Genomic DNA, 25,789 nt, shown 5'->3' on the forward strand with positions numbered 1-25,789 from the left:
ACAACCAGCATGGCTACCACAGCATTCTGCAGCCATATGCCATCACATCTGGTTTGCACTTAGTGGGATCATTTGTTTTCAACAGGACAATGACCCAACACAACCTCCAGGTTGTGTAAGGTCTATTTGACCAAGAAGGAGCGTGATGGAGTGCTGCATCAGATGACCTGGCCTCCACAATTATCTGACCTCAACCCAATTGAGATGGCTTGGGATGAGTTGGACCGCAGAGTGAAGGAAAAGCAGCCAACAAGTGCTTAGCATATGTGGGAACTTCATGACTGTTGGAAAAGCATTCCAGGTGAAGCTGGTTGAGAGAATGCCAAGATTGTGCAAAGCTGTCATCAAGGCAAAGGGTGGCGACTTTGAAGAATCTCAAATATAAAATATATTTTGATTTGTTTAATGCTTTTTTGGTTACTACATGATTCCATATGTGTTATTTCATAGTTTTGATGTCTTATTACAATGTAGTAGGAAAGATAAAGAAAAACTATGGTGTATCTAAACTTTTGATGTGTATGTATGTACAGTATGTATGTATGTATGTATGTATTAGGTTTCCATCTAATTGGTGACAGATTTTCATGCAAATATTCTAAAATCGCGCCCAGGCTCTGTCGAGGTTCATGGGGCGACGCACAATTGGCCTAGTGTCGTCCGGGTTAGGGAGGGTTTGGCCGGTAGGGAAATCCTTGTCTCATCACGCACTAGCGACTCCTGTGGCGGGCGCAGTGCACGCTAACCAGGTTGCCAGGTGCACGAGAGGTGCACGGTCCTTGTCTCATCATGCACTAGCGACTCCTGTGGCGAGCTCAGTGCACGCTAACCAGGTCGCCAGGTGCATGGTGTTTCCTCCGACACATTGGTGCGGCTGGCTTCCGGGTTGGATGTGTGCTGTGTTATATATATTTTTTAAAATCTGCATAAAAATTATATGTGCATTTTCTCACCAGAGATTTGTTTCCATCAAATTGACTTGTTGTGGATAAAAGGCTGTGGCGTAAGTAATGGCATAATGTGTAGAATTGCAGGAAATAGCTTTAAAGCGGCAAATATTTATCTCCACATGGCAAAAAGGGTAGAATTTCAGGAAATGTACTTTAAAACTGCAAGCATTCTGTCTACCCCATGGCAAAATGAGTAGAATTGCATGAAATCTGACAAATTGACTTCAAATCACAACAGTTAGCTAAAGCACAAACAGACAAACACAAACAGCCTTTCCTGTGTATCACCACCACCAGCAGCACTAGTGTGCAGTGTGTCTGTATCACCCTGGAGCTGTGTCCTTTTTGGTGGACATGGTGGATTCCTTCCTTCCTTTCTTTCCCCTCACCAGAGGGCACCATGGGAGATTTATGGAAGGGGACAGAACACGGGGTCCTCTCAGAAGAGAAGTGGAGCGATACAGTACTGTATGTACAGTGATTGAGGCACTTAACTATGATGTTATACAGCTGTTGTCTGCAGTCTCCCTGGCTCTTCTCCATACCACTGTCTTCTTCTCCTGTCTCATACTGTACATCTCTCTCGCTCTCTCTGTCTCAATCTCTCTCTTGCTCTCTCAACCTCCCTCTCTCTCTCTTCTCCCGCTCTCTCTCTTCCTACATGCATCTTCAATACCACCACTTTTTCCCCTTCTCTTACCATGTTGGCTGATGCAGAATTGTCTCGTAAGGAACTCAACATCTGTTTTACTTTCATTAGCGGCGAACAGAACAAGCGTGACTGGCAGCCACCCTCCTCATCATCACGATCCTTTGATTATGCTGTGTTCTAGTGTTTCCTTCTCAAGGGCACAGAAATGGTAACACAAAATGGTCTTTCACAAATGCTGTACCACCAGTGGGGGCTTAATGCAGAGTATCAGGGGTTTAAATCCTAAGTGGTTTATTAAGTGTGTGAGAATGTTTTCCAGCTCCCACTAGTGTTTCAACTACAACTGAGAATCTTTATCCTCAACAGTAAAATTGTCAGCTGGTTTTCATTGTGCCCCAACCCAATGATTCATTTATTATTGATGAATTAACAACATCATTTGAGGAGAAGGTCACCTCTCGCTGTCCCCCAGGTGTAATTTGATGTAGCTGGATCACACCTGGCAAAGCTTATCACATCCCTGTCCCACATTAATTACTTTATGAAGAATTGCGCTTTAGTTCGAACAAAAATGTTGTTACTGCGGCCCTCCAGGAGCGCCCATTCCCTATCCCTCTAGTCCTCAAATTCATGGTGGTGTGTGTGTGGTGTGTGGTGTGTGTGTGCGTGCGTGCATGTGTGTGTGAGCAGCATGGCAACAGACATGAGGTGTCTGAGAGGAATGCCCCAGTGTGGGAGAGTCTCTCTCTCCCATGAAAAGGACTGGATATGTATCCCAACACACACAACATTCAGTCAATCACTGCATTACCCATTGACTCATGGACTGGCAAATCTAGCATGTGAACTGAAGCCAGCTCACACAATCCATGAAAGATGTTGAGATATAAAGGTATTTTGTCCGTAACTCTTGGATCAAATACAGAAATTAGAGTGTTTGTTTGTGGTAAAAAAGCATCGCCCCCTCTTTAAATTTACTTGGCCATACAATTCAGATGGGGGGGGCAGATGGAATTGATATGTTGCCATAAAGCCAGGTCGTAGTGAACTCTATTATTCCAATTGTTCACACATATTAAAACCAGGGGTTGGAACCTAAATTATTTTCCAATGGTTTCGTTCTGAAGAGAACCACAATTTATTTTGTTCCATTCCGCTCTTCCGACCTGCAAAATAAAGTTCTGAACCGGTTCAAACCCCCAAAAAGTACTGGTTTATATTTTTCCTTTCTGTTCCTTTTTTGATCTGGGAAATCAACAGTTTTTTACATTTAGCTCATTAAACTACTTCACCAATCAGTTCGGATAGAGCAGGCAAGCTAGTTGTTTACTTACACTACTGTTCAAAAGTTTGGGCTCACTAAGAAATGCCCTTGTTTTTGAAAGAAAATCACATTTTTGGTCCATTAAAATAACATAAAATTGCTCAGAAATAAAGTGTAGACATTGTTAATGTTGTAAATGACTATTGTAGCTGGAAAGGCTGATTGTTAATGGAATATCTACATAGGTGTACAGAGGCCCATTATCAGCAACCATCACTCCAGTGTTCCAATGGCACGTTGTGTTAGCTAATCCAAGTTTATCATTTTAAAAGGCTAATTGATCATTAGAAAACCCTTTTGCAATTATGTTAGCACAGCTGAAAACTGTTGTTCTGATTAAAGAAGCAATAAAACGGGCCTTATTTAGACTAGTTGAGTATCTGGAGCATCAGCATTTGTGGGTTCGATTACAGGCTCAAAATGTCCAGAAACAAAACACTTTCTTCTTAAACTTGTCAGTCTATTCTTGTTCTGAGAAATGAAGGCTATACCATGCGAGAAATTGCCAAGAAACTGAATATCTCATAGTGTGAGGCCCTGGTGCACAACTGAGCAAAAGGACAAGTACATTATAGTGTCTAGTTTGAGAAACAGATGCCTCACAAGTCCTCAACTGGCAGCTTCATTAAATAGTACCCACAAAACACCAGTCTCAACATCAACAGTGAAAAGTTTACTCTGCGATGCTGGCCTTCTAGGCAGAGTTGCAAAGATAAAGCCATATCTCAAGACGGGCCAATAAAAAGAAAAGATTAAGATGGGCAAAAGAACACAGACACTGGACAGAGGAACTCTGCCTAGAAGGCCAGCATCCCATCTGACTTTGAGACTGGTGTTTTTCAGGTACTATTTAATGAGCTAGCTAGTTAAAAAGCCTGTGTGTGCAGAGCAGCACCAGAATTAAAAACACGTCTTACCTTTTTTGTAGTTAATAAATCCAATGTGAAACGTGATAAGTAGGCCTATAGAGCTCACCAGTTTGTAGTCCTAAAACCCGGAAATAAGTTACCTCTGGTTTGTTCAACCATTCCTATGGGAAAAATGAATGGGGAAAGAATAGGATTTTGGACTAAACTGAAACAATAAGGTATGCGGTTAACACAGGCTTAGGAGATCTTATACGTTTTGTTCTATGAATTAATATCTGTCAGTAAACATGACCTTTATGAATTTGTGATTTTGTTTTTTATTATCACATAAATTCATCAAATTTCATAAAAAGTGACGTTAACTGATGAAGATTATCTCATAGAACAAAATGTATGAAATCTCCTAAGCCTGTGTTTACCACAGACCTTATTTTCGACGTTTCCAAAAACCCTACAAAACACCATTCATCTTCCTCGTAAGCTTTGTCCAACAAACCATGGTGGAGTTAGTGACTACAAAAAGACACCATTACTATTTCTCTCTGTAGTATCCTTAACTAGCATTGAAAAGTTAATCCATTCTTCTCTAGCTAAAAATCTTTCTCCCTATCTTCTGAATCATGATTGTAATATTTGTACAGTAGCCTATGCTTTGGAGGGGGGAGGGGCAGGTAGCCTAAACACACATACACTGGCAAAAATGTTCAGCTTGCAGGCAGACACTGGAATACGTTTCTGAGTGACAGAATGAGGGCTTTGCGTAGAATTTTTTTTGTGGGACTAGAAAAAATGCCTGGAACGTAAAATAACATTATTAACCGGTTCCCATGCTTTTAAAGAGTTCTGCTCCGGATCAGTATGGATCACTTTCATTCCAGGTTCCATTTCTGTTCCTTGAAAGATTCCGTTATTTTGGGGGGTGGATATTCTGTTCCCTGAACCGGTTTCAACCCCTGATTAAAACATGCCTGAGGCAACTGAAACGTTTCAAGAGATCTGCTTACAGCAGCAAGCACAGTTGAAGTTGTAAATCCCAATTCCCAAGCATGGTTCGTACCTCCACCTACCTACAGTAATATTACTAGCAGATTTGTGAGATTGCTATCTGAAACTGCACGATTTTCCATAAGATGTGAACATTTTAAGCTAAATGTAATCTAAGATGATACTATCACCACGTGGACTTCATTTCAGAGAGAGTGAGTTAGCCATGAATGAGCAGCCCAAATATTCAATAGCTGTCTTCCATTATGAACTACTCTGATCCGAAATCAGATGTTAAACAAATTAGTTTCAGACTAACTTGATCTCTTGCTCCGAATTGTCCTGCTAGCAGAAAGAGGTTACTAAGCCATTACTCAAATCAATGGCTTTTCCTAGCGTTTCTGGTTACCAAACATATTTCGGCCATCTTATACGTGTGGACCAGTGGAATGCTGGTATGCTGACTGTGACACCAGATAGGGTTATGGTCCTTCAGCTCCATTCCAGATGGCAACACAGTGTGACCATATAGCTAGTCCTGGCTCTCTTTATACAGTTGAAGTCGGAAGACTACATACACCTTAGCCAAATACATTTAAACTCAGTTTTTCACAATTCCTGACGTTTAATCCTAGTAAAAATTCCCTGTCTTAGGTCAGTTAGGATTACCACTTTATTTTAAGAATGTGAAATGTCAGAATAATAGTAGAGAGAATGCTTTATTTCAGCTTTTATTTCTTTCATCACATTCCCAGTGGGTCAGAAGTTTACATACACTCAATTAGTATTTGGTAGCATTGCCTTTAAATTGTTTAACTTTGGTCAAACGTTTCAGGCAGCCTTCCACAAACTTCCCACAATAAGTTGGGTGAATTTTGGCCCATTCCTCCTGACAGAGCTGGTGTAATTAAGTCAGGTTTGTAAGGCCTCCTTGCTCGCACACACTTTTTCAGTTTTGACCACACATTTTCTATAGGATTGAGATCAGGGCTTTGTGATGGCCACTCTAATACCTTGACTTTGTTGTCCTTAAGCCATTTTTCCACAACTTTGGAAGTATGCTTGGGGTCATTGTCCATTTGGAAGACCCATTTGTGACCAAGCTTTAACTTCCTGACTGATGTCTTGAGATGTTGCTTCAATATATCCACATAATTGTTCTTCCTCATGATGACTTCTATTTTGTGAAGTGCACCAGTCCCTCCTGCAGAAAGCACCCCCACAACATGATGCTGCTACCACCGTGCTTCACGGTTGGGATGGTGTTCTTCGGCTTGCAAGTCTCCCCCTTTTTCCTCCAAACATAACGATGATGATCATGGCCAAACAGTTCTATTTTTGTTTCATCAGACCAGAGGACATTTCTCCAAAAAGTACGATCTTTGTCCCCATGTGCAGTTGTAAACCGTAGTCTGGCTTTTTATGGGGGATTTGGAGCACTGGCTTCTTCCTTGCTGAGCGGCCTTTCAGGTTATGTCGATGTAGGACTCATTTTACTGTGGATATAGATACTTTTGTACCTGTTTCCTCCAGCATCTTTACAAGGTCCTTTGTGTTATTCTGGGATTGATTTGCACTTTTCGCACATTCATCTCTAGGAGACAGAACACGGCTTCTTCCTGAGCGTTATGACGGCTGCGTGGTCCTATGGTGTTTATTCTTATGTACTATTGTTTGTACATATGAATGTGGTACCTTCAAGCATTTGGAAATTGCTTCCAAGGATGAACCAGACTTGTTAAGGTCTACAATTTTTTCTCTGGGGTCTTGGCTGATTTTTAAAATTTTCCCATGATGTCAAGCAATGAGAGTTTGTTTCCTCCCCCAAAATGTATAACAATTAAATGTACTGTGCTGTGTGCCTTCATAAGGTATTTATACTCCTTGACTTTACACATTCAGCCTGAATTAAACATTTATAAAATATTTTCTCTTACCCATTTACACACAATACCCCATAATGACAAAGTGAAAACCTTTTAATAATATTTGCAAATTTATTGAAAATGAAATACAAAAATCTAATTTACGTAATTATTCACACCCCTGAGTCAAATCTTTGTAGAAGCACCTCTGACGGTGATTACAGTTTTGAGTCATCTTGGTATGTCTGTATCAGACTTGCACATTCTTCCTTGCAGATTTTTGAATCTAATCTAAAAATATATATATAATCTAAATTAGATGCGGAGTGGCAGTGAACAGCAATCTATACATCTTTCCACAGATTTTCAATGGGAGACTGGGATTTTTGCTGGGCCACTCAAGGACTTTCACATTCTTGTTCTGAAGCCATTCCAGCCTTGCCCTTGGCTGTATGCTTGGGGTCATTGTCCCGTTTGAACATAAATCTTAGCCCCACTTAAGGTCATTCACACTCTGAAGCAGGTTCTCATCAAGGATTTGCCTGTATTAGGCTCCATTCATTGTTCCCTCTATCCTTACCAGTCTCCCAGTCCCTGCCGCTGAAAAGCATCCGCAAAGCAAGCTTCACGGTAGGGATGGTGTTAGAAGGGTGATGAACTGCCTGGTTTTCTCCAGACATAGAGCTTTGCATTCACACCAAAGAGATCAATTGTCTCATCAGACCGCATGCTCAGTCTTTCAGGTGCCTTTTTGCAAACTGCAGGCGTGCTCTCATGTGCCTTATTCTCAGGAGTGGCATCCGTCTGGCCACTCTCCCATAAAGCTCAGATTGGTGAAGTGCTGTAGAAACTGTTATTCTTCTGGCAGGTTCTCCCATGTCAGCCAAAGAACTCTGTAGTTCTGTCAGAGTGATCATTGGGTTCTTGGTCACCTCCCTGACCAAGGTCTTTTTTGCCCGGTTGCTCAGACAGCCAGCTCTAGGCAGAGTCTGGGTAGTGCTATATTTTTTCAATTTCCCAATGATGAAGACCACTGTGCTCTTGGAAACGTTCAACACTCCAGAAATGGTTTTATACCCTTCTCCAGATAGATACGTGCCTCATCACAATTTTCAGAAATCAACGGATAGTACTTTGGACTTCAAGATATAGTTTCTCCTCTAACATGCACTGTCAACTGTGGGACCTTTATATAGACAGGTGTGTTTATTTCTAAATCATGTCCAAACAATTGCATTTGCCGCAGGTGGACTCCAATAAAGTTGTAGTGACATCTCAAGGATGATCGAAGGAAATTGGATGCACCTGAGCTCAATTTGGAGTGTCATAGCAAAGGGGTGTGAATACTTATGTAAATGAAATTTTTCTGCATTTCATTTTCAATACATTTGCAAAAATGACTCAACATGTTTTCATGTTGTCATTATGGGGTATTGTGTGTAGATGGGCTGTAAAACACAACAAAATGTGGATAAGTAGGAATACTTTCTGAAAGCACTGTGTGTATATATTTATATACAGACGTGCTCAAATTTGTTGGTACCCTTACAGCTCATTGAAATAATGCGTAATTCCTCCTGAAAAGTGTTGAAATTAAAAGCTATTTTATCATGTATACTTGCATGCCTTTGGTATGTCATAGAATAAAGAAAAGAAGCTGTGAAAAGAGATTAATTATTGCTTATTCTACAAAGATATTCTATAATATGGACACATTTGTTGGTACCCCTTAGAAAATATAATAAGTAATTAGATTATAGTGATATTTCAAACTCATTTTTTTCATGAATTAGTATCACACATGTTTCCAATCTCGTAATCAGTGATTCAGCCTATTTAAATGGAGAAAAGTAGTCACTGTGCTGTTTGGTGTCATTGTGGTCACCACACTGAACATGGACCAGAGTAAAGTAGTCACTGTGCTGTTTGGTGTCATTGTGGTCACCACACTGAACATGGACCAGAGTAAAGTAGTCACTGTGCTGTTTGGTATCATTGTGTGCACCACACTGAACATGGACCAGAGTAAAGTAGTCACTGGGCTGTTTGGTATCATTGTGGTAACCACACTGAACATGGACCAGAGTAAAGTAGTCACTGTGCTGTTTGGTATCATTGTGGTAACCACACTGAACATGGACCAGAGTAAAGTAGTCACTGTGCTGTTTGGTGTCATTGTGGTAACCACACTGAACATGGACCAGAGTAAAGTAGTCACTGTGCTGTTTGGTATCATTGTGGTCACCACACTGAACATGGACCAGAGTAAAGTAGTCACTGTGCTGTTTGGTATCATTGTGGTCACCACACTGAACATGGACCAGAGTAAAGTAGTCACTGTGCTGTTTGGTATCATTGTGTGCACCACACTGAACATGGACCAGAGTAAAGTAGTCACTGTGCTGTTTGGTGTCATTGTGGTCACCACACTGAACATGGACCAGAGTAAAGTAGTCACTGTGCTGTTTGGTATCATTGTGGTCACCACACTGAACATGGACCAGAGTAAAGTAGTCACTGAGCTGTTTGGTGTCATTGTGGTCACCACACTGAACATGGACCAGAGTAAAGTAGTCACTGTGCTGTTTGGTATCATTGTGGTAACCACACTGAACATGGACCAGAGTAAAGTAGTCACTATGCTGTTTGGTATCATTGTGGTCACCACACTGAACATGGACCAGAGTAAAGTAGTCACTGTGCTGTTTGGTGTCATTGTGTGCATCACACTGAACATGGACCAGAGTAAAGTAGTCACTGTGCTGTTTGGTATCATTGTGGTCACCACACTGAACATGGACCAGAGTAAAGTAGTCACTGTGCTGTTTGGTATCATTGTGGTCACCACACTGAACATGGACCAGAGTAAAGTAGTCACTGTGCTGTTTGGTATCATTGTGGTCACCACACTGAACATGGACCAGAGTAAAGTAGTCACTGTGCTGTTTGGTATCATTGTGGTCATCACACTGAACATGGACCAGAGTAAAGTAGTCACTGTGCTGTTTGGTATCATTGTGGTCACCACACTGAACATGGACCAGAGTAAAGTAGTCACTGTGCTGTTTGGTATCATTGTGTGCACCACACTGAACATGGACCAGAGTAAAGTAGTCACTGTGCTGTTTGGTATCATGGTGTGCACCACACTGAACATGGACCAGAGTAAAGTAGTCACTGTGCTGTTTGGTATCATTGTGTGCACCACACTGAACATGGACCAGAGTAAAGTAGTCACTGTGCTGTTTGGTATCATTGTGGTCACCACACTGAACATGGACCAGAGTAAAGTAGTCACTGTGCTGTTTGGTGTCATTGTGGTCACCACACTGAACATGGACCAGAGTAAAGTAGTCACTGTGCTGTTTGGTGTCATTGTGGTCACCACACTGAACATGGACCAGAGTAAAGTAGTCACTGTGCTGTTTGGTATCATTGTGTGCACCACACTGAACATGGACCAGAGTAAAGTAGTCACTGTGCTGTTTGGTGTCATTGTGTGCACCACACTGAACATGGACCAGAGTAAAGTAGTCACTGTGCTGTTTGGTATCATTGTGGTCACCACACTGAACATGGACCAGAGTAAAGTGTTCACTGGGCTGTTTGGTATCATTGTGTGCATCACACTGAACATGGACCAGAGTAAAGTAGTCACTGTGCTGTTTGGTGTCATTGTGGTCACCACACTGAACATGGACCAGAGTAAAGTAGTCACTGTGCTGTTTGGTATCATTGTGTGCATCACACTGAACATGGACCAGAGTAAAGTAGTCACTGTGCTGTTTGGTATCATTGTGTGCACCACACTGAACATGGACCAGAGTAAAGTAGTCACTGTGCTGTTTGGTATCATTGTGGTCACCACACTGAACATGGACCAGAGTAAAGTAGTCACTGTGCTGTTTGGTGTCATTGTGGTCACCACACTGAACATGGACTAGAGTAAAGTAGTCACTGTGCTGTTTGGTGTCATTGTGGTAACCACACTGAACACGGACCAGAGTAAAGTAGTCACTGAGCTGTTTGGTGTCATTGTGGTCACCACACTGAACATGGACCAGAGTAAAGTAGTCACTGTGCTGTTTGGTATCATTGTGTGCACCACACTGAACATGGACCAGAGTAAAGTAGTCACTGTGCTGTTTGGTATCATTGTGTGCATCACACTGAACATGGACCAGAGTAAAGTAGTCACTGTGCTGTTTGGTATCATTGTGTGCACCACACTAAACATGGACCAGAGTAAAGTAGTCACTGTGCTGTTTGGTGTCATTGTGGTCACCACACTGAACATGGACCAGAGTAAAGTAGTCACTGTGCTGTTTGGTGTCATTGTGGTCACCACACTGAACATGGACCAGAGTAAAGTAGTCACTGTGCTGTTTGGTGTCATTGTGGTCACCACACTGAACATGGACCAGAGTAAAGTAGTCACTGTGCTGTTTGGTGTCATTGTGGTCACCACACTGAACATGGACCAGAGTAAGCAAAGGAGAGATTTGTCTGAGGAGATAAGAAAGAAATAATAGCCAAGCATGGTAAAGTTAAAGGCTACAAGACCATCTCCAAGCAGCTTGATGTTCCTGTGATAGCAGTTGCAAAAATTATAAAGAAGTTTAAGGTCCGTGGAACTATAGCCAACCTCCCTGGGCGCGGCCGCAAGAGGAAAATCGACTCCAGGAAAATCGACCTCGGGAAAATCGACCCCAGATTGAACAGAAGGATAGCGCGAATGGTAGAAAAGAACCAAGGATAACTGCCAAAGAGATAAAAGCTGAACTCCAAGGTGAAGGTACGTCAGTTTTTGAGTGAAAGTGAGCTCCATGGAAGAAGACCCAGGAGGAGCACGTTTGAAAGAAAAACATTAAAAAGCCAGACTGGAATTTGCTAAAATGCATATTGACAAGCCACAATCCTTCTTGGAGAAAGCCCTTAGGACAGATGAGTCAAAACTGGAGCTTTTTGGCAAGTCACATCAGCTCTATGTTCACAGATGAAAAAATGAAGCTTTCAAAGAGAAGAACACCATACCTACAGTGAAACATGGTGACAGTGTCACCAGTAATGCACCCCCACACCATCACACCTCCTCCTCCATGCTCCATGGTGGGAACCACAAATGCGAAGATCATCTGTTCACCTACTCTGTGTCAGAAAGACACGGCGGTTGGAACCGAAAATCTCACATTTCCACCAGTCTAATGTCCATTGCTCGTGTTTTGGCCCAAGCAAAAAAAACTTTTTGGTTTACTACATCATTCTATATGTGTTATTTCATAGTTTTGATGTCTTCACTATTATTCTACAATGTGGAAAATAGTAAAAATATAGAAAAACCCTTGAATGAGTAGGTGTGTCCAACCTTTTGAATGGTACTGTATATATATGTATATCAATGCACAAGGCGAGACCCAAATGCAGACACAGGAGGCAGATGGTTGGAGACTTACAATGCTTATTAATCTACAGAGGTAGGCAAGAGAATGGTCGTGGACAGGCAAAAAGGGCAAAACCAGATCAGAGTCCAGGAGGTACAGCGTGGCAGACAGGCTCATGGTGAAGATAGGCAGAATGGTCAGGCAGGCGGGTACAAAGTCCAGAAACAGGCAAGGGTCGAAACCAGGACTAGAAAAAGGAGAATGCAAATAGCAGGAGAACGGGGAAAACCGCTGGTTGACTTGGAAACATACAAGATGAACTGGCACAGAGAGACAGGAAACACAGGGATACATACACTGGGGAAAGTAAGCGACACCTGGAGGGGGTGGAGACAATAACGAGGACAGGTGAAACAGATCAGGGTGTGACAATGTTCTTTTCAGTTTTTTTGTTTTACTAAAACCACCCACGGGTCGGATTGGACCCTGTAAGTAGGCGATGTTTGACACCCCTGCTCTAAGAGCATCTCCCCTTCCATGGAGAAAAGCCCTGTGGCGGTATGAAGCATGTTCGCTGTGTTCAAACCATTGAAGTCTATGTTAAGTGCTGCTATTGCAATCCTGACTTAACTCTGCTGTTCTCTCCTTCCTGCTTCTTACAGGGGAAGGCTAGTTCAGTCTAGGCTAATTGATTTGCCTGCCTGCAGTGCCTGCTGTGCTAAAGTACTGCCTGTTTGTCTAATTGGCCTCAAGCCCTCCTCATCTTAGATAGTGTAGTTCCCAGGTGACCTTAGAATAAGGCCAGGCACTGCAGGTTACAGCCCAATCAATACACAACAATACATGTCTTTCAATGCTGACTTGAGTGATTTTCTCCACCATTGATCAACTGCTGTATTCATAACCCTTAGGAGGGGCTCCTCAGCCCACAGCTCCTCATCAACAGCCCACAGACCCCACTATGGCGTGTTACACAAACAGAAAGGCCTCTTGTGCTTGCATCCACAAACAAAACAATGGAAGGAAAACCAAAACAATGGAGGGCACTATGGTACACACAACAGCACCACCATTTTGAAACTATTGGTATTTGTTCTAGCCCTCAACAGTCCAGAAGGAATGGTTCCCAAAATAGTTTCTACCAATTTAGTATATTAATTGATGGGCAAAGTGGATGGAATGAGGTGGCTGTTTTTGACCCTCATTTCACAGAAAATGAAGCTTACTGTGTGGAACATTATGGTCAGAAGTCCATTGAGAGGGGTACAAGGAGTTTCTTTTCACAGGGTGATCTTCGGAATGGTAGCTGAGTGTTACAGAGGAGTGGATTGAGGTCTGCCTCATAATACAACAGAATTGTTATCTGTCTGTTAGTTGACAGTTAAGGCTTGAACTCCGACATGGCTGCTCGTGACTTTATTTCACTGTGTGTCTGTCCTTTCTTTCTCTCCACAGAGGTGAACCTTCTAGAGGAGCTCTCGCTGCAGGTGTCCAACAGCAGCAATGCCTCCATGTCTCTGGATGCTCTGAGGTGTCCGGTGCTGCAGGTGGGACAGTACTCCACCCTGTCCCTGCCCCTAGCACAACTCTTCACTAACGGGTAAATCTCCCCACACACACACACACACACACACACACAGTCATGGCCAAACGTTTTGAGAATGACACAAATATTTATTTCCACAAAGTTTGCTGCTTCAGTGTCTTTAAATATTTTTCTCATATGTTACTATGGAATACTGAAGTATAATTGCAAGCATTTCATAAGTGTCAAAGGCTTTTATTGACAGTTACATGAAGTTGATGCAAAGAGTCAATATTTGCAGCGTTGACCCTTCTTTTTCAAGACCTCTGCAATCCGCCCAGGCATGCCGTCAACTAACTTCTGGGCCACATCCTGACTGATGGCAGTCCATTCTTGCATAATCAATGCTTGGAGTTTGTCAGAATCTGTGGTTTGTTTTTGTCCACCCGCCTCTTGAGGATTGACCACAAGTTCTCAATGGGATTAAGGTCTGGGGAGTTTCCTGGCCATGAACCCAAAATATCAATGTTTTGTTCCCCGAGCCACTTAGTTATCACTTTTGCCTTATGGCAAGGTGCTCCATCAAATCAAATTCAAATCAAATGTATTTATATAGCCCTTCTTACATCAGCTGATATATCAAAGTGCTCTACAGAAACACAGCCTAAAACCCCAAACAGCAAGCAATGCAGGTCTAGAAGCACGTGGCTAGGAAAAGCTCCCTAGAAAGGCCAAAACCTAGGAAGAAACCTAGAGCGGAAACAGGCTATGAGGGGTGTCCTCTTCTGGCTGTGCCAGGTGAAGATTATAACAGAACATGGCCAAGATGTTCAAATGTTCATAAATGACCAGCATGGTCAAATAAAAATAATCACAGTAGTTGTCGAGGGTGTAGCAAGTCAGCACCTCAGGAGTAAATGTCAGTTGGCTCTTCATAGCCGATCATTAAGAGTATCTCTACCAATCTTGCTGTCTCTAGAGAGTTGAAAACAGCAGGTCTGGGACAGGTAGCACGTCCGGTGAACAGGTCAGGGTTCCATAGCCGCAGGCTGAACAGTTGAAACTGGAGCAACAGCACGGCCAGGTGGACTGGGGACAGCAAGGAGTCATCATGCCAGGTAGTCCTTCCTGAGGCATGGTCCTAGGGCTCAGGTCCTCCGAGCGAGAGAAAGAAAGAGAGAAAGAGAGAATTAGACAGAGCATACTTAAATTCACACAGGACACCGGATAAGACAGGAGAAGTACTCCAGATATAACAGACTGACCCTAGCCCCCCGACACAAACTACTGCAGCATAAATACTGGAGGCTGAGACAGGAGGGGTCAGGAGACACTGTCGCCCCATCCGATGATACCCCTGGACAGGGCCAAACAGGCAGGATATAACCCCACCAACTTTGCCAAAGCACAGCCCCCACAACACTAGAGAGATATCTTAAACCACCAACGTACCATCCTGAGACAAGGTTGAGTATAGCCCACAAAGATCTCTGCCACGGCACAACCCAAGTGGGGGCGCTAACCCAGACAGGAAGATCACGTCAGTGACTCAACCCACTCAAGTGACGCACCCCTCCTAGTGACGGCATGGAAGAGCACCAGTAAGCCACTGACTCAGCCCCTGTAATAGGGTTAGAGGCAGAGAATCCCAGTGGAGAGAGGGGAACCAGCCAGGCAGAGACAGCAAGGGTGGTTCGTTGCTCCAGAGCCTTTCCGTTCACCTTCACACTCCTGGGCCAGACTACACTAAATCATATGACCCACTAAAGAGATGAGTCTTCAGTAAAGACTTAAAGATTGAGACTGAGTCTGCGTCTCTTACATGGGTAGGCAGACCATTCCATAAAAATGGAGCTCTAAAGGAGAAAGCCCTGCCTCCAGCTGTTTGCTTAGAAATTCTAGGGACAATTAGGAGGCCTGCGTCTTGTGACCATAGTGTACGTGTAGGTATGTACGGCAGGACCAAATCGGAAATCTTGAAATCAGCCCTTGCCTTAACAGGAAGCCAGTGTAGGGAGGCTAGCACTGGTTAATATGATCAAATTTTGTGGTTCTAGTCAGGATTCTAGCAGCCATATTTAGCACTAACTGAAGTTTATTTAGTGCTTTATCCGGGTAGCTGGAAAGTAGAGCATTGCAGTAGTCTAACCTTGAAGTAACAAAAGCATGGATGAATTTTTCAGCATCATTTTTGGACAGAAAGTTTCTGATTTTTGCAATGTTATGTAGATGGAAAAAAATTGCCCTTGAAACAGTCTTGATATGTTCGTCAAAAGAGAGATCAGGGTCCAGAGTAAGGTCCTTCACAGTTTTATTTGAGACGACTGTACAACCATCCAGATTAATTGTCAGATTCAACAGAAGATCTCTTTGTTTCTTGGGACCTAGAACAAGCATCTCTGTTTTGAGTTTAAAAGTAGAAAGTTTGCAGCCATCCACTTCCTTATGTCTGAAACAAAGGCTTCTAGCGAGGGCAATTTTGGGGCTTCACCATGTTTCATTGAATTGTACAGCTGTGTGTCATCCGCATAGCAGTGAAAGTTAACATTATGTTTTCGAAAGACATTCCCAAGAGGTCAAATATATAGTGAAAACAATAGTGGTCCTAAAACGGAACCTTGAGGAACACCGAAATTTACAGTTGATATGTCAGAGGACAAACCTTTCACAGAGACAAACTGATATCTTTCCGACAGATAAGATCTTAACCAGGCCAGAACTTGTCCGTGTAGACCAATTTGGGTTTCCAATCTCTCCAAAATAATGTGGTGATCAATGGTATCAAAAGCAGCACTAAGGTCTAGGAGCACGAGGACAGATGCAGAGCCTCGGTCTGACGCCATTAAAAGGTCATTTACCACCTTCACAAGTGCAGTCTCAGTGCTATGATAGGGTCTAAAACCAGACTGAAGCATTTGGTATACATTGTTTGTCTTCAGGAAGACAGTGAGTTGCAGCTCAACAGCTCAACAATTTTTTTTTGAGAGGAATGGAAGAGTCGATATAGGCCGATTTAATTGTTTTATATTTTCTGGGTCAAGGGTTGGCTTTTTCAAGAGAGGCGTTATTACTGCCATTTTTAGTGAGTTTGGTACACATCCGGTGTATAGAGAGCCGTTTATTATTATGTTCAACATAGGAGGGCCAAGCACAGGAAGCAGCTCTCTCAGTAGAATAGGGTCCAGTATGCAGCTTGAAGGTTTAGAGGCCATAATTATTTTTATCATTGTGTCAAGGGATATAGTACTAAAACACTTGAGAGTCTCTCTTGATCCTAGGTCCTGGCAGAGTTGTGCAGACTCAGGACAACTGAGCTTTGGAGGAATACGCAGATTTAAAGAGGAATTTGCTTTCTAATGATCATGATCTTTTCCTCAAAGAAATGTATTTATTTATTACTGCTGAAGTGAAAGCCATCCTCTCTTGGGGAATGCTGCTTTTTAGTTAGCTTTGCGACAGTATCAAAAATAAATGTAGGATTGTTCTTATTTTCCTCAATTAAGTTGGAAAAATAGTATGATCGAGCAGCAGTGAGGGCTCTTCGATACTGCACGGTCTTTCCAAGCTATTCAGAAGACTTCCAGTTTGGTGTGGCGCCATTTCCTTTCCAATTTTCTGGAATCTTGCTTCAGAGTTCGGGTATTTTCTGTATACCAGGGAGCTAATTTCTTATGACAATTATTTTTAGTTTTTAGGGGTGCAACTGCATCTAGGGTATTGTGCAAGGTTAAATTGAGTTCCTCAGTTAGGTGGTTCACCTCTAGCGTCGAGCAATCCCGTATCCGGGAGCGTAATCATAGCCTCAAGCTCATTACCATAACGCAACGTTTCCTATTCATGAAAATCGCAAATTAAATGAAATAAATATATTGAAACACAAGCTTAGCCTTTTGTTAACAACACTGTCATCTCAGATTTTCAAAATATGCTTTAACCAAAGCTACACAAGCATTTGTGTAAGAGTATTGATAGCCTAGCATAGCATTAAGCCTATTATCCAGCAGGCAACATTTTCACAAAAACAAGAAAAGCATTCAAAATAATTTACCTTTGAAGAACTTTGGATGTTTTCAATGACGAGACTCTCAGTTAGATAGCAAATGTTCATTTTTTCCAAAAATATTATTTGTGTAAGAGAAATAGCTCCGTTTTGTTCATCATGTTTGGCTAAGAAAAAAGAAACGAAAATGCAGTCACTTACAACGCCAAACTTTTTTCCAAATTAGCTCCATAATATCGACAAACATGGCAAACGTTGTTTATAATCAATCCTCAAGGTGTTTTTCACAATTCTATTCGATGAAAAATCATTCCTGGCAGTCGGTTTCTCATCAGAGCCAAACGGAAAAATTACGCAATAATTGCGACGGAGGACACCAAGCGACCACCTGGTAAATGTAGTCTCTTATGGTCAATCTTCCAATGATATGCCTACAAATACGTCACAATGCTGCAGACACCTTGGGGAAAACGTGGAAAAGGTAAGCTGATTCCTAGCTCCTCCACAGCCATATAAGGAGTCATTGCCATGAGGCGGTTTCAAAAAATGCGGCACTTCCTGATTGTATTTTTATCTGGTTTTTTTCTGTAACATCAGTTCTGTGGCACTCAGACAATATCTTTGCAGTTTTGGAAACGTTTGAGCATCTTTTCGTGACAAAATATCTTGTTTAAAACGGGAACGTTTTTCATCCAAAAATTAAAAGAGCGCCCCCTATATCGAAGAAGTTAACTGAGTTTTGTCCTCTGACGTCCTTGGGTAAGCAGAGGGAGTCTGGAATGGCATCAAGGAATCTTTGGGTTGTCTGAGAATTTATAGCACGACTTTTGATGCTCCTTGGTTGGGGTCTGAGCAGATTATTTGTTGTGATTGCAAACATAATAAAATGGTGGGCCGATAGACCAGGATTATGAGGAAAAACATTAAGAACCACAACATTTATTCCATGGGACAAAACTAGGTCCAGAGTATGACTGTGACAGTGAGTAGGTCCAGAGACATGTTGGACAAAATCCACTGAGTCGATGATGGCTCCGAAAGCCTTTTGGAGTGGGTCTGTGGACTTTTCCATGTGAATATTAAAATCAGCAAAAATGTGAATATTATCTGCTATGACTGCAAGGTCCGATAGGAATTCAGGGAACTCAGTGAGGAACACTGAATATGGCCCAGGAGACCTGAAAACAGTAGCTGTAAAACGTGATTGAGTAGGCTGCATAGATTTCATGACTAGAAGCTCAAAAGACGAAAACCTCAAAAAACAATTGTGAATTCAAATTTGCTATCGTAAATGTTAACAACACCTCTGCTTTTGCGGGATGCACGGGGGATATGGTCACTAGTGTAACCAGGAGGTGAGGCCTCATTTAACACAGTAAATTCATTAGGCTTAAGCCATGTTTCAGTCAGGCCAATCACATCAAGATTATGATCAGTGATTAGTTAATTGACTATAACTGCCTTTGAAATGAGGGATCTAACATTAAGTAGCCCTATTTTGAGATGTGAGGTATCACTATCTCTTTCAATAATGGCAGGAATGGAGGAGGTATTTATTCTAGTGAGATTGCTAAGGCGAACACCACCATGTTTAGTTTTGTCCAACCTAGGTTGAGGCACAGACACGGTCACAATGGGGATAGCCGAGCTGATTACACTGACTGTGCTAGTGGCAGCTCCACTAAGCTGGCAGGCTGGCTAACAGCAGTCCAATCCCTGTACCTTTAGCAGAATACCAGTCTGTCCCTGATGTTTTTCCTGGAGAGAAGTGGCTTCTTTGCTGCCCTTCTTAACACCAGGCCATCCTCCAAAAGTCTTCGCCTCACTGTGCGTGCAGATGCACTCACACCTGCCTGCTGCCATTCCTGAGCAAGCTCTGTACTGGTGGTGCCCCAATCCCGCAGCTGAATCAACTTTAGGAGATGGTCCTTGCTCTTGCTGGACTTTCTTGGGCGCCCTGAAGCCTTCTTCACAACAATTGAACCGCTCTCCTTGAAGTTCTTGATGATCCGATAAATGGTTGATTTCGGTGCAATCTTACTGGCAGCAATATCCTTGCCTGTGAAGCTCTTTTTGTGCAAAGCAATGATGACGGCACGTGTTTCCTTGCAGGTAACCATGGATGACAGAGGAAGAACAATGATTCCAAGCACCACCCTCCTTTTGAAGCTTCCAGTCTGTTATTCGAACTCAATCAGCATGACAGAGTGATCTCCAGCCTTGTCCTCGTCAACACTCACATCAGTGTTAAAGAGAGAATCACTGACATGATGTCAGCTGGTCCTTTTGTGGCAGGGCTGAAATGCAGTGGAAATGTTTTTTAGGGATTCAGTTCATTTGCATGGCAAGAGGGACTTTGCAATTAATTGCTATTCATCTGATCCCTCTTCATAACATTCTGGAGTTTATGCAAATTGCTATCATACAAACTGAGGCAGCAGACCTTGTGAAAATTAATATTTGTGTCATTCTCAAAACTTTTTGCCACGACTGTACACATTGAGACTGACACTGTGTACCGGCATTGTGTTGTACAGGTTTGCAGATGAGTTCAGCCTGTTGGTGCAGTTGCGAAGCCCACAGCGAGATGAACGCAGCGTGCTCACCCTGCTCAGCCATGACAGCCACATCCTGCTGCAACTACGCATCAGCGCATATACACTCACCTTCATCAGCACGCAACAGCGCCACTACGAGTGAGTCTGTTTGTCTGAGTATGTCTATCTGCCCGTCTGTGGCGATTTTGCAAGTACAGTTTTTTTTGTCTCTCGGGTAGATGCAATTTAAAAACAATAATAGTAATTGGTTTTAATATATTACCTATGTTAAGTTGTCACAAATTAACCTGAAACTTTTGTTTGAATTTTTCAAATATATGTTTTATTGTTCATTTTCGAAAGCATTTTATTTCTGGATTTCACTGTTTTGAATTGACAAGGCAGTTGTCCCACACCCTGACTTTTGATCTACTGCTATGTATTTCAATATGAAGCATTTTGATAATTTGAAAATAGTAGATGCAGCTGTTTAAAAAAAGTAAAATAAATTAGTTATGTACTTTGATATGTCCACAAGCACTAAATATATATTTTGTTTTACGAAATACAGTTGTCCCACAGTTTTACATCATCACCATCACACTGAATAAAGTGATCAATTGTAGTAATAATCAACATTTTACAAATCAATTCACACAAGAACTGGGAAGTGACAGTGGTGAACATGGATATGAGGTAGAGAGTTTGTGATATTATATCTCTACCTCCAAGAAAAGTACATTTGAATTTGTCAAGATAATATTTTATTTTGTGTCCTTACCGTCTGTAATGAAGATTTCCAGGTTATTACCACCATAAAGTGTAAAATGGGTATACCCCTCCCGGCTCAGTACTGCTTATCACTTAATATTTTGTAGCAATGCATTTGACCATTACCCTGTCATTACACAGTAATTACCACCACAATCAAAATGTATTGAAACAGTAAATAAATATCACACTCCTGTCTTTAGGTGTAAAGCACTTACTTATTCTCAATATAACTACTTAAAAATATTAAATACATAACAATTTCAACAAGTAATTATATTGTTTATGGTAGCCTCAGTGCAGGTTTACAAGCACAAGAAGCAAACAGACATATGTATTCAATAAGGAATTAAAATCATATTTTCTAAATAAATCAGGTAAACCAAATAATCCCCAAACTCATTTAGTTTGTGTTTCAGTTTTAAACTAAAATGTAATGTTTTATGATGTGATGTAAACGCTTTGTGCAGAAACTGTTTTGGGACAATGGAGTAAATTCAATGTATTGTTGAATAAAATGGTCACAGCCAATACCAGTTTGGTTCCTGGTAAAATGAGAAAAGTATTTATGTTGCTTAAAGTACTTTTCAAGAAACTAAATATTTTTTCAAAATAAGACATGACAAAAGGGCCCAGTTGCAAAATTGTGTGTGTGTATATGTTGACTGAGGTTGAAACGATTCAAGGGCTGTTTTTCTAAAGCCTACTGGCAGGTTGCTTGTTCCTCTCTTCTTAAGCCACAGTGGATTTTAAGCAATACATCACTGTTAGACAGACAAAAGACTTGGCCAGAAGATGGACAGAGTCATTTTGTTGCCTTGGTTCTTGTATAGTGCATGAGATTTATAGCTGATATTTGAAGTGTGACTATATTTTAATCTCAACACTGTCTTGGAAGTGAAGCTTTTAGAGGGCAAACGTGAACCACACACTTCACATTATTGCCAAAACAGCAAATAACAGAGACATGCACTTCCTTCTCAATGATGTTTGCCATACTGTATGACATCACCCATTACATTGTTTTGACCCGATTCCCAGGTTCCCGGTCAGTGTTCTGTCTGACGGCCAGTGGCACCACGTAGCTGTGAGTGTATCATCTGTTAGGCTGGCGCTGTATGTGGACTGTGCCCTGGTGGAGAGTGTGGACTGGGTGTACCAGGGTATGGGCATCACATCTGAAGGCCTACTATTGTTGGGAGGGATCATAGAGGGCTTCGAGACACCCTTTGAGGTAAGTACTGGACTTACTGTTCCACCTCTTTATTTCCTCTCCTTTCTCTTCTTTTTCCTCATCTCCAGTTCCATTCTCTTTTCCTCTGTCGTCTCCTCCTCTCCTTTTCTCTCCTCTCCTCTTCTCTCCTCTGTTCTCCCCTTTTCTCCTTTCCTTTCCTCTACTCTCTCCACTCCTCCTGCCTTTTCCTGCATGTTTCCATACAAGAGGATGTATCTGCTTAAATCATCATGCAACATACCAGCAACACATTATGCAACATAGGCTATACAGCTTCATCTCCTGCTGTTCAGAGTGACTCAAGAACTGAGTGCCCTTTCTGTTGAATGGTGGGTAATTTATCATAGACGTAGACATAGTCATAGTAACGGTCTGCAGGATGTAGGTACTGTCAAATCTTGTAGCCAAAAAACACTGTGAATAAGCACACTGTATAGGAACCCAATGGTCTAGCTATCCCCCTACCCAACCTGTAAGGGAGGTTTAGAGGGGTGAGTTGGGATGGGGGCTCCTCCCATTGCCCTGACCCCATCAACTGCCCCCATTCCCCAAGACACATGAAGACATCCCAGTGTTTATGAAGGATGCGTGTTAGAGAGTACAGTATGAGTGCAGAGTGCAGCGAGAGAAGAGCAGAATGGGGCAGACAGCAGGCAGCATCTGGCTTTGTGCTCAGCTCAGGCCTTCTCTCCCACAGCGACAGTTCTTTATGACAACCCCTCAGAGGATTGAGCTTCCTCTCTCTGAGGTGGTAACATTCTTCTCCCGCTAGGTTCCTCATTACTGGAACTTTAGCACCCCTTCATTTTTCAGCTTAACGGTCATCCACCTCAGGACAACTAGGGGAGGAAAACACCTTGCCCTGTCTGTGTTTTATTTATTTATTGTCGGTTGATCCATTTCCTTTCTCTACAGTTGCAGCACAATAAAGACTGATATAGATGAGGCCTTTGCAAATGGGTTTTCGTGAAGGTTAAGCAGGCTTTAAAACCAGTTTGAATTGGTTTGTTGTTCCTCCACAGAGGAAAGGTAGGCATTTGTGCAGACAGTTCCTTTAGCTCTGTGAATAAATATACTGAAAAAATATATATAATCGCAACATGCAACAATTTAGAAGGTTTTACTTTCGAAGAGTTACAGTTCATATAAGGAAATCAGTCAATGTAAATAAATTCATAAGGCCCTAATCTATGGATTTCACATGACTGGGAATACAGATACAGTTGAAGTTGGAAATTTACATACACCTTAGCCAAATACATTTAAACTCAGTTTTTCAACAAATCCTGACATTTAATCCTAGTAAAAATTCCCAATCTTAGGTCAGTTTTAAGATCACCACTTTATTTTAAGAATGTGAAATGTCAGAATAATAGTAGAGAGAATGATTTATTTCAGCTTTTATTTATTTCATCACATTCCCAGTGGGTCAGCAGTTTACATACACTCAATTAGTATTTGGTAGCATTGTCTTTAAATTGTTTAACTTGGGTCAAACGTTTCGGGCAGCCTTCCATTCCTCCTGACAGAGCTGGTGTAACGGAGTCAGGTTTGTAGGCCTCCTTGCTCGCACACGCTTTTTCAGTTCTGCCCACAAATTTTCTATAGGATTGAGGTCAGGGATTTGTGATGGCCACTCCAATACCTTGACTTTGTTGTCCTTAAGGCCTTTTGCCACAACTTCGGAAGTATGCTTGGGGTCATTGTACATTTGGAAGACCCATTTGCGACCAGGCTTTAACTTCCTGACTGATGTCTTGACATGTTGCTTCAATATATCCACATAATTGTTCTTCCTCATGATGTCATCTATTTTGTGAAGTGAAGTCCTACAAAAAGCACCCTCACAACATGATGCTGCCACCCCCGTTCTTCACGGTTGGGATGGTGTTCTTTGGCTTGTAAGCCTCCCCCTTTTTCCTCCAAACATAATGATGGTCATTATGGCCAAACAGTTCTATTTTTGTTCCATCAGACCAGAGGACATTTCTCCAAAAAGTACGATCTTTGTCGTTTTACTGTGGATATAGATACTTTTGTACCTGTGTCCTCAAGCATCTTCACAAGGTCCTTTGCTGTTGTTCTGGGATTGAATGGCACTTTTTGCACCAAAGTACATTCATCTCTAGGAGACAGAACATGTCTCCTTCCTGAGCGGAATGACGGCTGCGTGGTCCCATGGTGTTTATACTTGCGTACTATTGTTTGTACAGAGGAACATGGTACCTTCAGGCATTTGGAAATTGCTCCCAAGGATGAACTGACTGACTGACTGACTGACTGACTGACTGACGGACTGGACTGGACTGGACTGGACTGACTGGACTGACTGGACTGACTTTAAAAAAAGGTAGGGGCGTGTACAGATCCTTGTGACATGGGGCCGTGTATTATGCTGAAACATGAGGGGATGGCGGCGGATGAATGGCATGACAATGGGCCTCAGGACCTTGTCACTGTATCTCTGTGCACCCATCCCATACTACAAGAGCATTAGTCTACTGAAAGACAGACAGACAGACAGACAGACAGAAAGAAAGAAAGAAATGCCCTTGAATCCACTGGCATGTCAGAAGAGGATTTAATTGATTTTAGAAGATGAGATAAGGATGGATGATGGAGAAGGTTGTGATAGTGTATGAGACAGAGAATGTTACTGTTTAGTGGATGGAAAAGTTAAACGGATAGTTCACCTAGATTCCAAAATGACTTACAAAACCAAAACATGGGCTGCATATTACCTTGTCCATAGACTACTTACAGGACAAGGAAACCAATATATTCTGCTATTTCGGTGAACTGTCCCTTTAATGCACCATGAGCTTTAGACAGAGAGCCTTAGCGAGCCCAGTGCCCTACCAGGACCCTCTCCAACACACTCAGACACTCAGATGTAAACATTTTCATTTCTACATGTATTCATTAAGCCATGCTTCATTTGGACACACAAGTTTAATCATGACACATTAGGACCAAAAAGAGAGAGGTGGGGAAACAGTATGCCTACCGTGTGCTATATTTCTCTCTCTCTCTCTTTCTCTAACAATTATTTAGTCCATATTTCACGCGATAAAGTTATTTGTTTAGTTTGGCACTGATTATAAGCCATATTTTATCATCATTAAAGGTTTGATGTGTAAACAGTTAAGGAATGCATGGTCTGAGTCTATAGCTAAAGCACAGATTCATTTGCATTTTACACTGTAACATGTTTTTATTCTTCAAAAAAGACAAATTATGTCTGGAGCTCTTTGTCTGCGGCAAAGGGAGCGATCTTTCTGTTTACATAAAATACTTAACATTTAATCACACACACAGGACCTCACACACGCTAACACACAGATAAATGTATGTAGAGGTCTCTAAAGTCTGTCTGTCCATCATATTTGTCTCAGTGTCTCAGAGGCCCTGACGGAGGAAGGGTCCTCTGGGGATTCTGTCTGAACATAGTGACCTCTCGTGACCTTTGGGGGTCAGGTGAGTGTGTTTGACGGCTCTGTCTCCACAGGGCCAATTCCGACAGCTGACGTTCCTGATGGGCGACACAGATGCCGGCCACCATCACTGCACTCTTCACCCTGCCCAGTGTGGGGGGGCCGGGTTCAAGTCCCCCCGCTCCCCACGTACCAACCACGCCCTAGAGGTACGCTGCAGCTCTCAACAACATTAGACTGATCCAAACTAACGTTTAGACAAT

The 25,789-nt window shown here is 42.2% G+C and overlaps 1 protein-coding gene across 2 annotated transcripts in view; it reads left to right on the forward strand.

The window, feature by feature from the left end:
• Nucleotides 1–25,789, forward strand: part of LOC110523500 (uncharacterized) — a 131,858-nt gene that overhangs the window by 36,708 nt on the left and 69,361 nt on the right. For both annotated transcript variants that reach the window (XR_016495949.1, XM_090234319.1), the window contains exons 2-5: nucleotides 13,481–13,625; nucleotides 20,088–20,246; nucleotides 21,900–22,092; nucleotides 25,601–25,735. Coding sequence is in view for 1 of the 2 variants with exons in the window: in XM_090234319.1 (XP_090090445.1) it covers nucleotides 13,481–13,625; nucleotides 20,088–20,246; nucleotides 21,900–22,092; nucleotides 25,601–25,735 (632 nt within the window). In the remaining variant the exon portion in view is untranslated. The remainder of the gene's footprint in view (nucleotides 1–13,480; nucleotides 13,626–20,087; nucleotides 20,247–21,899; nucleotides 22,093–25,600; nucleotides 25,736–25,789) is intronic.

The sequence above is a fragment of the Oncorhynchus mykiss genome, chromosome 5 (genome assembly GCF_057628025.1).
Source record: "Oncorhynchus mykiss isolate SJ-2025 chromosome 5, ASM5762802v1, whole genome shotgun sequence".
In the NCBI taxonomy this organism is placed as follows: domain Eukaryota; kingdom Metazoa; phylum Chordata; class Actinopteri; order Salmoniformes; family Salmonidae; genus Oncorhynchus; species Oncorhynchus mykiss.